At 39.3% G+C, this 13,541-nt stretch overlaps 2 protein-coding genes across 2 annotated transcripts; one reads left to right on the top strand and one right to left on the bottom strand.

The window, feature by feature from the left end:
• The first annotated feature begins 282 nt into the window (after nucleotides 1-282).
• On the top strand, nucleotides 283-6,493 carry LOC144631456 (E3 ubiquitin-protein ligase TRIM45-like). Its single transcript, XM_078489885.1, has 6 exons — nucleotides 283-1,239; nucleotides 1,929-2,571; nucleotides 3,036-3,233; nucleotides 3,423-3,980; nucleotides 4,397-4,966; nucleotides 5,756-6,493. Exons 1-5 carry the CDS (start codon nucleotides 634-636, stop codon nucleotides 4,639-4,641), a joined length of 2,250 nt encoding a protein of 749 aa, XP_078346011.1. The 5' UTR covers nucleotides 283-633; the 3' UTR covers nucleotides 4,642-4,966; nucleotides 5,756-6,493.
• A 465-nt stretch (nucleotides 6,494-6,958) lies between these two features.
• LOC144631461 (stabilizer of axonemal microtubules 3-like) lies at nucleotides 6,959-11,707 on the bottom strand. Its single transcript, XM_078489893.1, has 7 exons — nucleotides 11,455-11,707; nucleotides 10,702-10,890; nucleotides 9,976-10,137; nucleotides 8,756-8,886; nucleotides 8,263-8,472; nucleotides 7,370-7,476; nucleotides 6,959-7,247 (listed from the first exon to the last, which is right to left on the bottom strand). The coding sequence occupies exons 1-7, from the start codon at nucleotides 11,548-11,550 to the stop codon at nucleotides 7,159-7,161; spliced, it is 984 nt and encodes a 327-aa protein (XP_078346019.1). The 5' UTR covers nucleotides 11,551-11,707; the 3' UTR covers nucleotides 6,959-7,158.
• Between the last annotated feature and the right edge of the window lie 1,834 nt (nucleotides 11,708-13,541).

Below are 13,541 nucleotides of genomic sequence, written 5' to 3' on the forward strand. Positions count from 1 at the left end.
TTTTGTGTAATTCTTGACAAAACATCATTAATTTTCTTAAGTATTTTATACCAGCAGAAGACAAGAAAATAATTTCTTCTCAGTCAGAACTGCATGTTAGCTTGAATTATTAGTGAATGCGCGACTCCAACTTGAGAAACACAAAATCTGCTCCTTAGTGGCAGAGTTAGATCATTGCTATGACCAGCATTTAGGGATATTAACAACGAGAATTTATTCTCTTTCTAGAGATAATTTAACAATGACAATTTATTGATATATTAATTTGACACCCACCAGTCCGATAGATTATCGATTGGTACCGGACCGTGTTCGAATATTGACAGACTATTAGTATAAAACAGGTGCCGTTGCAGGTGGCAACGGGGCACTCAATGTCTTTGAATTGTTTTGCTTCTACGGGTTTATCCACTGCGCAAAAAACTTGTTTGACAAGGGCGTATGAAATTCTTCTCTGGCACCGCTGGTAAACGTGTGATTATCGTTCCGCCTGAACGATCGCGTGTAAAATATACGCTCTGTTCCCAAAAAAACGCGACCAAGAAAGAACTCTGAACAATGAAGAACACTGGAAAAAATTTTAGCGTAATTCCGTAGTACGTCATTTAAATTACCACTTGTTTTCTTTTGGATATGGCATCTGTGGAGGTCGAAAAACTGTCAGAGCATCTTCTTAAGTGCCCAATTTGCTTGGAAACGTACACCACACCTAAAGTTCTTCCTTGCTTGCACACATTTTGTCAGCACTGTTTACAAGGACTTATCAACAGCGGAGAAAACACCATTATATGCCCGACATGTAGATGCGAGGTGTCAGTACCCAAAGATGGCGTCGGTGCGCTGTCGACAAACTTCTTCATCAACAACATGCTGGATTTCCTGTCCGTTGCGAAGAGCAACTCAAACCCAGTAGTCTGCACAAACTGCGAGGAGCAGAACAGGGCCACGTCTAGATGTATCGAATGCATGGAGTTCCTGTGCTCCCAGTGCGTTGCAGCACATCGCAGGACACGAATGACCAAAGAACATGAAGTTATTGCCTTGGGTGACTTACAAGCACAAAAGGAAGTCCAGGACAAGCTGCATAGACCGCTGATGTGCGGCGTGCACGAGAGAGATGTGTTGAAGTACTTCTGCGAGACATGCGATGAACCTGTGTGCCGTGAATGCCTGATTATCGAGCATCGAGAGCATCATTATGGTTACCTGAAGGACGTGGATAAGAGACACCGCTCGGAGGTAAGATAATCCCCACTAGATAATAAGAGCTAGAGCCCCACTACATGATAAGATTAAATATAGAAGGCAACGGATGTATAAAATCCGTTGAAACGTTGGAATTGTAACAACACAAATGAAAATAAGAGAACTTTATTCAGGCGTCAAAACTTCCTAGCTCAGATTAAATACAAATAACAATACTATAAATAACGGCAACTGACTTTGATCGGAGCCGAACAAGCGTTTTAGTTAGAACAAGTAGATTAGCAGTTCAGTTCAAAAGAGCTTTAAACTAATGAGTTGAAGATGCGTATAGGCAATGATACACTATTGTACATATGCTCACAGATGACATCTCGTCAACTGAATATTGTTTTGGCATATCACCAACTACTGTCACAAGAAGAATATAAAACTAGCGAAGAGAAGAAATATTTTGAGTTTGGGGTGTTAATTGATAAGGAAGTAAGGGATGTTGCAATGTGAATTCTATTGTTAATCTCGGTAAAGTTAGATAACTGTTCTCAATGCGGAATAACAAATATAAAAATAATCTTTGACGCTAGTGTAAATCATGCAGTTAGTTGCTGTTGTTTGTGTTGTTGTTGTTTATTTTAAGTTCCTCGTGGAAGAAAGTCTTGCTTAGAAGTTGGCGGCTTTTCTTTTGTTGTTTGTGATTGTTAAGGTTTTCATTTGTTTTTTCCCAGGTTGGAGTTCTGGTCATGAACACGAAAAAAAGAATCGGCCCATTGAAAGAAGCCATCGAAAAAGTTGGCGAAACGAAACAGAAGCTCGACTGTAAACTGGAAGAGGTTCGGCAACAAGTAATGCAAAACTGCAAACGATGCAGAGAAGTCATCGCTGAACGAGAAGAAGAAATCCTTACACAAGTGAACAACATTTATCGTATGAAATCTAAAACACTGGAAATCCAGCTAGATGAGCTTGAGATGATGTTGGGCAATTTAAACAGCAGTATCGAGTTTACCGAAAGTCTCCTCAGACACGGCAACGAAGCGGAGGTCATGATTGTAAAAAAGCAAATGACGCAGCGCTTACAGGACTTGAACAACACCAAGTTAGAGTACTTGCCGCTAGAAGATGATCTTATCGACTACACGTTCTCTGCAGATGAGTTTAGAAACGCCATTGAGCATATCGGCGAAGTGAAGGTATATCACGCTTATCCGCCATATTGTTTTGCCACTGGTGTCGGAATTCATCGAGCTAAGGCTGGAGTGGAAGCTGTGTTTCTTGTTACAACTAAAGATCGAATGAATGAGATATACAGCGGCAGAAGCGAGCCAATCAGTGTAGAGATTGAGCCACCCGAGGGAGATCCCGTGCCGAGTAAGTAGTCCCGCTCTCTTTGACCTTCTTAATCCAGACGGTATTTTTTGTCCAGGGTTTCACGTAAACAGTTGCGACTTACAACCTGTGGCCCTCGAATTCCCTCGATTAAAATTTAGCAGTTTTGGTTTGTGGAGGGACGAAAACCGGAGAACCCGGAGAAAAACTCTCGGAGCAAGGAGAAGGACGAGAACCAACAACAAACTCAACCCACATATGACGCCGGGTCCGGGAATCGAACCCGGGCCACATTGGTGGGAAGCGAGCGCTCTCACCACTGCGCTATCCCTGCTCCCCATAGCTCAATCTCTGTGACTTTCCTAACTTGCAAATGTTTCCTGTCATTTACTTAATACTTAACGCAAAGTTGGATTTGCTATGAGCCAAGTATGTGTCATAGCTCGAAATAATGAACAAAGACATGATAGTCTCATTTTAAATTTTTCTTTTCTATTGTTTTACAGCGTACGTAATTGACAACGAAGATGGTACCTTTACCGTATCATATCAGCCGATAGTGCGGGGAAACCATCAGATTAAAATCACCATGAGAAACATAGACATAAATGGAAGCCCCTTCAGTGTCAATGTGACTGGACGAATGGACTTTGAAAAGGTTGGAAAAGTGATGGCATGCTTTGGCTGCGAGGGATCTGGAGGAGGTAGGAACTTCTGTGATTTCGTATCCCAGGGATATGTTGAAGAAACCGTAAGGGCTTGCTGAAGACCGCTCTGATCCATAAACAGTGCTGGTCCATTTTACGCCTTGATTCAGGGCTTAGTGTAAACATTACTTCTTAACTGGTAGAGTCCTTTTCATCTGATTTCTGGTTCTTTTCTTCAATTTACAGGTGAATTCAGCATGCCCTGGGGCGTCGCTATCGACGATGAAAACAACCACCTTATAGTAACAGATTGTAACAACCACCGAGTCCAAGTCTTCGACTTCGAGGGAACGTTCATGTTCAAGTTTGGCTCAGAGGGAATAGAGAAGGGTCAGTTTAAAAACCCTAAAGGTGTCGCTCGTGCTGCTAATGGTCATATAATGGTCGCAGATTCCAACAATCACCGGGTGCAGGTATTTAATGAAGACGGTCGATTTATCAGGAAATTCGGCGCCTACGGAGTTGAGCGGCCAGGCCTCTTGAACCATCCGTGTGGCGTGGCTTGCACCACTGGGGAACTGGTGATAGTGACGGAGCAAGATAATCACCGAGTGCAATTATTCAACATGAATGGGGAGCCCGTACGACAGTTTGGAACTCAGGGGTTTTCTAAAGGGCAGTTTATATACCCACATCACGTGTGTGTAAACCAGAGGGGAAGGATAATTGTTGCTGACTGCGTGAATGATCGAGTACAAGTGTTTGACATGGAAGGAAAATATTTATCTGACTTTGGGAAAGAAGGTATAGATGTTTTATCCTCGTTACTTACAATTTATGTTGGCAGCAACCCTTGGGATATCATAACAAGAGTGAAACTATATACACCTCAAGTGTTACATCTCTTAGTTCCCCATCTCTTTCAAACCCTCTCTCTTTTCTTATAAGCCACAATTGCAGCAACAAACACAATTTTTAAAGTCTTCCTCCGTTGTTAATCGATAACAGCTACACTGTTAAATAATTAACTAAAGCATTTATTTTTATTTTATTTAGACACTTCTTTATAAACGGTAAAAACACCAGGAATTATTAAAAATACGAAATCTAATAACCCCCATTTAATTTTCTACACCATATTTTACAATGAGGCTCCCCTTTTATCAACAACAGACATTGATCCTTTAAATAACTTAACCAGTAGCTTCTTTGATCCACAGGATCACAGAACGGCTTGTTTGACGGACCCGAGGGCGTGGCCTGCGATGACGAAGACAACATCCTGGTGTGCGATTACCACAACCACAGAATACAAGTGTTCAATTCTAATGGCGAGTTCGTGAGCGCGTTTGGTGCGTTTGGTGAAGATGAAGGCTGCTTTAAGAATCCCTGTGGTATCGCTGTAACGAAAGAAGGCAACATTGTTGTGGTCGATAGTGGAAACAACAGAATACAGGTCTTCTAGAAACACTGAAATAGATACTTGATGTTCACAGGGACAAGTTATGAGGCTGTACGAGTATAACAGTAACCTTTTGTGTCGTTATGTACCCGAAAGCATTTAAATCCAAGATGACGGCCTGTAACCTTGTGAAGAAAAGCCGTGGAGTTGAACAAACATTCATAATTTTTATAACATATATGGAACATTATAACGGGTCACATCGCAGTTAAGGGAGCTTAGTTATTCCATAGCTACTGAAAACCCTAATGTCCAATCTGAAGAGGGAATAGTTAAATTCCACTAATGGAGATTAGATGCCGGCTTTTGCTCGTTTAAAGAAATCATAGTACCTATAAAACTAGGAGTTGCTGATAGCAAGTAAAGTGCTGCGAAGTGAGTTATAAGAATAATAATTATAATAGTAAATGTAGGAGCGGAACGGAAGGTCATAGGAATGTTTCGGATTTTCACATTTTCAGATGTGAAAGATATGATTTTTCTAAGCGAGTGAAAATGCTAGTGACATTGAGAAAAGGAAGCAAAGTGAAAAAACATAGCACGTGCAATTCGATCGCAAAGCCATCAGAAATGATCAATTTATGACGTCAAAAAGCTCAAAGCTCGTTCCATTCTAGCGCGCGGTCATTATGAAAACGTTTTCGTGGAGCCTTCGCAAATAATCTTCGTAGTGTTTTTGCTGTACATATTTGGCGCTTAAGGCACAGAAAGTATTGTTTTTTCCTTAAATTAACTTAGTAATGGATAATTATGACAGCGAATTATAAGAAGGCCTCGTAAATTCGTTATTCATCAGAGATGGCGCATAAGGGATGAAAAGACCGTTTCTCCGGCACTTTACTTGACCATCTTGGTCAAGAGAGGTTTCTTGGGAAGCATTTACAAAGTACTGAACAGAAGCGCAAGCGGCAGCGCTTTAAAATTTAACTTCTTGCTCTTTAGCGAAAAGGACATCGCAAACGACAAACGCAGCTTCCACATTTTACATGCCGCTGATCATACATACTGCATGTACTCAAAATCATCGCCAGTGAAAAAGTCAAATCGAGTATGTCGCCTATATAAAGTGCCCAGGCCCCGCGCGGACAGTCAAAAATAGTTCTGCTGCTACGCTAAGGCTTCGCAGCAACAAAATAAGTAATAACACCAGGGAGGTTTTCGTATGATTTTTCGTGGTGCGCTATCTCGTTCATTTGATGTTAACATGCAACTCTTAAATAAAAACCGTACGTGCGCACTTCCCATCCTTGCATGATATAGATTTTGTAAATAATTAATTTGTTATCCAAAATATTAGGCAACGAGGTTGTAAATTAAAGTTTTGGTAATATTTGTTTTACACTTTTTTATATACACGTAGACTTTTGGATAACTTAAATCAGCATTATTTTCTAATATCCCTGGTCGAGTTCTATTTACATTTTACATACCCAGTTTACAGTTAACTTTTGGCAAAAAAGTGGCATATCTTCTAAGATCGACAAAACAAAAGGCGAGTATCTGAACGCGGTTTGTTGTTTTGCTCAAGAGAAACGAAGACTGTAACTGATAACGAAGTTGAGCACTGACTTTCCACTTCTCATGTATTTTATTTCTTGAACCACATTTGGGATTATGGTCAAGGGAATAAACTATTGGGCGCCATCTGTTAAACTATATTTGAGTATTGATAAATAATAAAAGTGCATGGGCATGATGCGAACTATAAGATGGATAATATGGGTTTTATCATTCTGGTTTAACTATGAAGTCGAGATATACGATTAAATGATTTACACACCTTGTAAATAAATTATTTTATTAGCTTTTCTTTCCTTGGTAATGCTATTTACAAAAATGTTTTAAAACATCCGCCTTTATATCGTTCAAGAAATTAATAAAAGTTAATGGAACAAGTTAACCGTGAGATACGTAGCTTACGTTTGACCCTCTCTTGGACTTTGATTAAATCTTTTAATACACTGCCTGACTGGATTTCTTGTGGGATGGTAAAAGCAAGTTACATATTTATCTACATTGTATAACGGAAATGAGAGGTTGAGCTATGAAGCATCCCAAAATACTTTTCTTTATACTGTATTTTGTCCTTTTTGAGCATGAACGAGTTAGTGGTACGTTCACGCGTACTTTATCTATGATCTGCAAATTTATATGTCAACATATTTCTGCATGCAATAGGGTTGGGGGGGAAAAAAAAAAAAAAAAAAAAAAAAGGGGAAAAAAAAAAAAATGGAGACGATTTTGAAATGAAAATATTTTTTGTGGTATGGGGGTGGGGGTTTTTCGTTAATAATTTTTTTTTTTTTTTTTTGGGTATATAAGGGTATACGAAGCAGTTCCACCCAAGATAAGTTTCTCGCATATTTTCTCGACACTTTTTATTCATTTTTTTTTTTAAAAAAAAACGCATATTCTTGCATTTCTCCCTGTTCCGTTCCAGAACTACTGACCGCTAAGACTTTTAAAATCGATATTGCCTTTGAAATGTTTGATGTTTGTCACTAGTGTACTCCATATTTATCAAACTGTAACTGGTTTTTCACTGCCGTAGAATTGATATTCAGTGTTATACATCCGGGGAACTCGGAATGTTTCGCCGGGTCCTGGACCTGTAGAAAGAAAGACAGAAAAATTATAAGCTACTGGCTTCCTTACAATTCTTTCAATGACAGTACTGTTGTAAGAATCAGTGGTAGTGTTAGACTGTGTATGTGTATGTGCGTGTTCTTACTTTCAAGAGGAGCGTGCCAGGGTTTCGGTACATCCATGCTGAACAACTCCCACCGTTTCCTCTCTGGAGGCATCGTGTATGATTCGCTCATCAGCGTTCTCATTCCCCTAAAAGAAAAGAAGAAAAGCTTCTTGTATCATATTGTTGACAAGCTAGAGGTTCTAAGCCATGGGGAAGGGGGTGGCAGAGCATTTGTTTACTATTTGCTACAATATGATATCTGTAAGTGGTCAGCAATCAACCTTCACGGTGGAGCACTAGAAATGTTTTACTCCAATTTAGGGTCAAAAAAGAACTACAAAATCTAAATTCGATGTTTTGCATACAAATTGTGACTGTGTACTGATAATATCGTCATATCGGGAGGACTATTACGTTCGTTCCGCTAAATTCTCATCGTTATATCGGGAATCATCGTTATATGAAAGATCGTTATATCGGGGTTCTCTCCCATACATGTACATTTTACTGTAACTTTTGCCGGGACATAGAATACTCATCGTTATATCAGGAATATCGTTATATCAAGGGTGGTTATATCGGGGTTCCACTGTTCCAACTAAGTTACAAACCCTTGTTCATTTCACACAGGCATGATGTGTAGGAGTTCAAATATAATAACTCCAAAAAAAAATTAAATTAATTAGCCAGGGGGCCCTCTTTTAATCTGATACAAAATCCCAATCTCTGAGGACCTCTGAGCTACATTTCTGAATAGGGCTTTGTAAACGTCAAAAAATACACAGCAAAGATATATATGTAAAATTTTTCAATTAGCCTATTTCCTTGCACATAGAAAATGATTGTCACTACTTATCTTTAAAATTCTTCTGACCATATTTAAATAAAAGTAGTACATATAACAGAGTTACGTCCACTCTTCCATTTCTTACTTATTAGGAACAGGATCCAATGACTTTGGTAGCCTGGGAATAGTGGTCGGCTCTTTGAACCAGATTCGGTCCCTCATGGGCCCTTTTTCACGAGGGACAGAATTTGGAGGTAGTGGATTTTCCTTTGAGCCATGACCCCAAGCTTTAGGGTACTCTTCACATTCCCAGTAGGTTGCATAATCCTTAGATGGATAACGTCCCAACTCGTGCCTAATATTAGAGTAAGGAAAGAAAGGTTGAGATAAGTTTATATATAAATTGGTTGTCATTTGTAAATACACCCCTTATTAAATTGTGGCTTCCTTGTGGTGTGACAACAACAGATAACATCATATTTGGTTAATAACAGTACTTTGGTACAATTGTAAACTAATTTTCTTTGTTTTACTCAAAATTGTCCGGCCGCAGTTACAGAGTTAATCATTAAAGAAATACCATGACCAATGTGGTTTTGAGTGTTCAACACAAATGATGATGTATAAACTATATTTACTTTGTGAATGCTCTGTGATCTTTCTGTGTTGTGGTTAAATAAGGATCCATGTGATATGTCAGAACACCTCTGTCTCTGGGGTAAAACTTCTGGCCTGCAATACCTCTGTTTATTGTTGATGGTACAAGATCCTGCAAAAAGTAAAATACTTTAACGATGGGATCGATTATCAATATTATGGGACAAATTTTGATCGCAATTGATTGCAATTGTGTTTCCATATGATCGCAATGATTGCAGGCAATCGCAGACGATTGCAGGGAATAGAACTTGGTTTTCTGTGATCGTTTGCGATGATCGCAGACGATCGAAACGATCGCAGTTGCGTGTTTCCATATGAACGCAGATCGGAGAACCTAAAATTCTGTGATCGTCTGTGATCCATTGCAATTGTCTACGATCATATGGGAACCAGGTTTAAAAGTAAAAAAAGTAACTAAAAGCAATTATTTAGTGTCAGTAACATTGGGTCAGTGTTTGTGCGTTCTCCCAAGCCAGAGCCAGAGGCTCATGTTAAAACTCCTTGGCAATGGCCGTTTTTATACTAGAGACAAGTTACCTGATTGGACGAGCTTCAGCAAAAATTTTGTTGCTCGTCTGGTTATGCATCTCAAGCATAAAGACGGGCACAAGACAAGTTATCCGTCTAGACAAGCTACATATACTTTTCGAAATGCGTCTTAAAAAACGGACAACAAAAGGAAGCTCATCTAGGCGGGTAACTCGTCTTGTGCCTGTCTTTATACAAGTAGAGATGCACAACCAGACGAGCAACAAAATTTTTGCCGAGGGGTTTCTAGACGGGTAACTCATCTCTGGTATGAAAATGGCCAATATCAATTTATTCGGGTATCTCACAAATTAAAGTAAGCTAGATAAAAAAAAATAATTACAAAATTGTAATACAGTCAACTCTCTCTAAAAATGGACACCATCGGGACCAGCTACAGCTGTCTAACTTAAAGAGGTGTCCCTTAAGAGAGATCTAGAGTTGACTGTAGTTCAATGGGAGGTGCTAACGTCATCAACCTCCATTACATGGGGATTGATGTCTCCAAGACAGCAGTTATTTGTTTATACAGTCTTTGGGAAGAGGATTGATGGGGACCATTTTATATAATGATTTAATGATTGATACTTCGCATATTTTGCCCACAAGTTGATCTGCCTTACAAGCTTTTAAGTTGGGAGCTGGAGAAACAGAATAGGTTTATTCATACCTTACTGTTGCCCTCCCTGTGGTGATCAGCAAGACTGAATGGTTGTATCCCTGCATTGTAAGCAGTGTCCAGATTCACTCCTGGTCTTCCTGTGTACTGAGATGTCATTTCGCTACACTGATATCCCATTGTCAAAGGTCTTCTCCATGGTTTTACACTCAACTATTACAAAAGAAATACAAAATATAGTACCGAAATAAAAAAATCAAGCAAATACATGCACCATGTACTGTATTTAAAAAGTACATAATTTACACTCAATGTCATGTCAAGATCTGTATAGCTGGTTTGCTGCCTTACTTATTGGGTCTGGAAGAAAAAAAAAATAGATGAAGATGTTCTATATTGTAGTTGTTGATTAATATTTGAGCCAATTCCATGTGAGCTTACTTACTCAACCGAACTTGCACTTTTTGCTGCCATCAATCATTCCTTTATGGGGGGCGCGGGGGGGGTTTTCTCTCTCCCCCCCCCCCCCCCCCCCCCCCCCCGAAACACAAGTTCACTTCAGCAGTTTTAAAAGGTGACATCATACAGGTTGTGATTGGTAGATTTGATTATTCTGGTTGAATTGGTGTAACCTTTTTCAAGGTTGTTGATGTCATGTTAATTTAATATAATGACTGATAGCAGCAAAATTAGGTTTTGAACTTCAGAGTTTGCCTACTATTGAAAGGTTCATAAATTTTTCAACTTATTAGTATGACTGCATGTACAATGATTTACCTTTCCAATATTATCTTCCACATAGTGAACTTTCCATGATCCTGGAGCCTTTTTGAATTGTGTGTTACTAAGTGTCCCTCCATGAGCCTTGTAGTCATGAGTTGTACCAGTTGTTGTTTGAAAGTGTTCTTTGTCAGTAATGTAGTCTGAATTACCAAGGACTGGTGGTAACACATCATAAACAGTTCTCTGAAAATGCAGTAGAGCATTAGATCAGTGTCATATAAACTGATTTAAACTTAATTTGCCTCTGGAAACGTCAGGAATAGCGGTACCTGTAAATGAGGATGGGGAATATTAACTGTCCGTCTATCCCAGATCTGAATGCTTACCCATCTCAGAAATAAATTCGTAAACAAGCACTGACTACTGTAGTGAACCGACGCTTTCACAAGAATGTAAACACAGATTCGTCACTTAAAATGTTATCCCTGCACGCTTCTAGAAGAAAGAGCGCCTGATTGCAGTTTATTGCGAAGCCGGAGTATTCTGCAGTTAATTGTAACCTTTAAACATGTTCCAAATGTTATGATGGTATGTTGTATAGTTGTAATACAATATATATACATTAACCAAAAAATCGAACTAAGAACTGCGAAAGGAATCGCCAAGTAAGGATCTTGCATACATCCGCAACTCGGGTGACTCGAGTCTCGATAGAAGTTCAGGTAGGAAAAGAAAAGAAATTTGTTGTAATATGCAAGCTGATTATTAACCTGAATCATTTTATCTCACAAAAATAGAGAAACTTACTCGAAAGCCTTGAGGCGGAAAGCCATGAGCTGATTTGTAGTAATGTCCTTTTCCTGTCGATGTGAGGTGAAGATCGTTGCGAACTTCGGACGACATTGCAGCTGGGAAGTGTCTGTTGTCGAAGGATTAAACAAAAACTATCTTTGGGCAGTGAAACTCGTTTTGATCGGTAAAAATTTGCAGAAGTACAAGTAATTTTGTTGTGGAAACGTTCGAAAGTCAGATTCACCTCCGCTTGTTGCTAACGAAAGGTTTGTTGTTGTCAAGGAAAAGCGCGCGTCTTTTCGATGCTATTCCGCTGACCAAGACAATGTGAGCGCAAAGACCGGAAGTAATGCCGAGACACGCCGAGAACGCCGAGTAGACCCTGGTGGAAGAGCTCAGAGCTTGAGTCACAAAAACCGTATATTGAATTGTATTTATTGAAAAATTGAAAAATTGACAAATTGATAAGGCTGGAAGATTTGACTGAAATGCCGCTGGTTTCAAAAAGCTTGCCTACAAGTTGTGCAAATCAAATACAACAATGAAGAGGACTATGTTTTGAAGCCATTGTTTACAATTTCATTAATCAACCTCCTGGGAACCATGTTGTCCACTAATAAGCATAACTGAAGTTCATCCGGGAAGAAACATATCAAATGTACCACGAGCCAAAGTTGGGTTGGCTCCTGAATTTACTTGATACTTGACGGAAGTGCTTTAACAAAAATCTATTGAAATGGCGTATTCCGATTATGGAACGTACTCTTCCTGTACTACAGGCTGCTGAATGTCAAAGCCTATCTATTTTGTTAAGCTTGTTTTCAATTGTAATTAAAAGTGATGTTATGTTAATGACTTATCATTTTAACAAAAGAAAGAAAAGTCTTTTCAAATTTGTTTGATTCTTGTCCTGTTCACGATGCAACCAAATATTCACTGAAGCAGTCGTTGACTCGCTTGGACTGACCTGGTAAACTTGATGAGTTAATATCTGTTGGAGTTTGGCGTAACACAGATAACAAGTGCGGTAAGTAGTAGATCTAGTGTTCTTACAGCAGCGTAGCAAGCGTTCCTTGCACAGTCTCACACTGCAAGCTAAGGTTGCAGTCAAATGGCTCGCACAATTTACATGTAATAGAAATTTTAGCGTCGCCGCGCAAGTAAAAATACTTAGGGGAAGCTAGGAGTCCAGAAGTACCAAGTGTACAGACTGAGCACCGTTGTAGCTAGATTGAAATAATTGACGTGTTTGAACGCAAACTATTTGCAGTATTTGTTGAAACTGAAATAATTTGCTCCAATGAGAAACGTAACCCAAGTTAGCGATCATTCTGCTGTGCGCAAATTACTGAAAACAACAGCTCATTACGGCAGCTTGATAAAGAAAATGTCGCCGCTGTGGTGGGTTAGCTGTTCTGGGTCCAGTTCTTAATCATATCATTGTCCAATGCATATGTTATGATTGAGAATGTTTTTGAATTCAAATGCGGTATATAAATTTCCCGTTGAACAAAATAAGTGGATCTCTCAAGTTTACATTTCATTATAGTTGCTAATTTGTCACTCTGCCTGACTTACAAACTCTGAGTGCAGAAGCGTATGTGTTACTCAGTGACGAGCGACCGCTGAATATACAGTAAACTCGCCCCCGTTTTCAAAAAGGACCGGAGGAAGTCATTAAGCTTTGAGAGCTAGCCTTAAAACAAGTAGCAATCCTTTTATTCAAACTCTATTTCTCTTTCCTTTCTTTTCTATTTTCTTCACTGATTCATGTATGCTGACTGCAATGTCCTTTAATATCTCTTAGGTGTTTATAACAATCTCGATACCATGATCAGTGACCATGAAAACGAAATCTCTTCAACTCGTATTTCTTCAATGGCTGCCTCCACTTCAAATGACAACCTTAGTCTGACGGCAACCATTTATAGAGAGAAAGATACCCAAGAGGGAAGCGAAGTGGAAAGCCTCACAGCTCATAATAATAAAGAAACCGCACCCAATCAAGTCGCTATTTCAGTTGTTTGCAGCAGCCCTGCTTTGTTCTTGAACAACTATGCATTGAACAAGGACAAGGGTGCTGATACTGGGAACAATAGCAC

Source organism: Oculina patagonica, chromosome 12 (genome assembly GCF_052425735.1).
Source record: "Oculina patagonica isolate OP01 chromosome 12, crgOcupat, whole genome shotgun sequence".
Taxonomy (NCBI): Eukaryota; Metazoa; Cnidaria; class Anthozoa; order Scleractinia; family Oculinidae; genus Oculina; species Oculina patagonica.

Excerpts from the sequence above, each read along its gene's own strand:
- LOC144631456 (XM_078489885.1), top strand. The coding sequence starts at position 634 with ATGGCATCTGTGGAGGTCGAAAAACTGTCAGAGCATCTTCTTAAGTGC. Across the intron at positions 1,240-1,928 it reads ATAAGAGACACCGCTCGGAG|GTTGGAGTTCTGGTCATGAA; the intron begins GTAAGATAATCC and ends GTTTTTTCCCAG. Across the intron at positions 3,234-3,422 it reads CTGCGAGGGATCTGGAGGAG|GTGAATTCAGCATGCCCTGG; the intron begins GTAGGAACTTCT and ends TTCAATTTACAG.
- LOC144631461 (XM_078489893.1), bottom strand. The coding sequence starts at position 11,550 with ATGTCGTCCGAAGTTCGCAACGATCTTCACCTCACATCGACAGGAAAA. Across the intron at positions 10,138-10,701 it reads TGGAAGATAATATTGGAAAG|TTGAGTGTAAAACCATGGAG; the intron begins GTAAATCATTGT and ends CTTTTGTAATAG. Across the intron at positions 8,887-9,975 it reads ACAGGGAGGGCAACAGTAAG|GATCTTGTACCATCAACAAT; the intron begins GTATGAATAAAC and ends TACTTTTTGCAG.